The 947-nt window shown below is 59.5% G+C and overlaps 1 protein-coding gene across 1 annotated transcript in view; it reads left to right on the top strand.

The window, feature by feature from the left end:
- The window catches only part of LOC104500237 (glycosyltransferase-like protein LARGE2), a 5444-nt gene extending 4937 nt beyond the window's left edge, over nucleotides 1–507 (top strand). The window contains exons 15-16 of the mRNA XM_010143847.1: nucleotides 37–179; nucleotides 310–507. Coding sequence (XP_010142149.1) covers nucleotides 37–179; nucleotides 310–507 — 341 coding nt within the window. The remainder of the gene's footprint in view (nucleotides 1–36; nucleotides 180–309) is intronic.
- The last annotated feature ends 440 nt before the right edge of the window (nucleotides 508–947 follow it).

Raw genomic sequence — 947 nt, 5'->3', positions numbered from 1 at the left:
AAGTCAGTCCCCAAACGGCCTAGCCAAGGGCGCAACCAGCCACTGTGTCATACCGTGTGGCATGGCAGCCAGACTTCGAGCCTTACATTGTGGTGAGGAGAGACTGCCCCAAGTACGACCAGAGGTTTGTGGGCTTTGGCTGGAACAAGGTGTCCCACATCATGGAGCTGGATGCGCAGGTGAGTGAGGGGCTACTCCTGCCACCATGGAGATGCTTGGATGTGGGGGGGGGGCGGGTCTTGGCCTGGCAGTGACATATTGGTTCCACTAAGCCAATGCTGACAGTAAGGGCTGCTGTTCTGCCCCCAGGAGTATGAGCTGCTGGTCCTGCCCAATGCATTTATGATCCACATGCCCCATGCCCCCAGCTTCGACATCTCCAAGTTTCGCCTGAGTGCAGGGTACCGGAGCTGCCTCCAGACGCTGCGGGATGAGTTCCACCAGGACCTGTCACGGCGATATGGGGCTGCCGCACTCAAATACCTCACTGCCGAGAGGAGCCTGTGATGCCCAGGGACAGTGAGTGTGGGGTGCTAACAGCACACTGGAGAAGAAGGGTGTAGGGCCTCCCTCCTGCCCTGGCCCACCACCACAGCCTGGCCTGAGGGAACCAAGCTGGCAGCACAGCCTCTTCCACCCAGCAAACGGATGGCCGTAGATAAGATGGAAGATGCCAGCTGTGAGAACAGGCAGTGCCTGTAGGTCAAGCTGCTGTGGTGTGGCCAAGGATTTTTTCAGAACAGCAGCGTTCGGGTGGTGTAGCAGGAGAACCTCCCCATGCGAGGGGGAGAGGTCTCCTCCCACCCTATTTTAGCAGATGTGGATTCGCAGCCGCCTTTGCTCACCTCACCCTGAGGCCTGGTTCCTCAAGAGCCCTGGGAGCTGTCCCTTGCCCTACTCTGCCTCTCCTCTGTAGTCCCAGATCCCAACCCTCCGCACACCCCCGG

Source organism: Buceros rhinoceros, unplaced genomic scaffold (genome assembly GCF_000710305.1).
Source record: "Buceros rhinoceros silvestris isolate BGI_N320 unplaced genomic scaffold, ASM71030v1 scaffold31909, whole genome shotgun sequence".
In the NCBI taxonomy this organism is placed as follows: domain Eukaryota; kingdom Metazoa; phylum Chordata; class Aves; order Bucerotiformes; family Bucerotidae; genus Buceros; species Buceros rhinoceros.
This window is presented reverse-complemented; position numbering and strand designations above follow the sequence as displayed.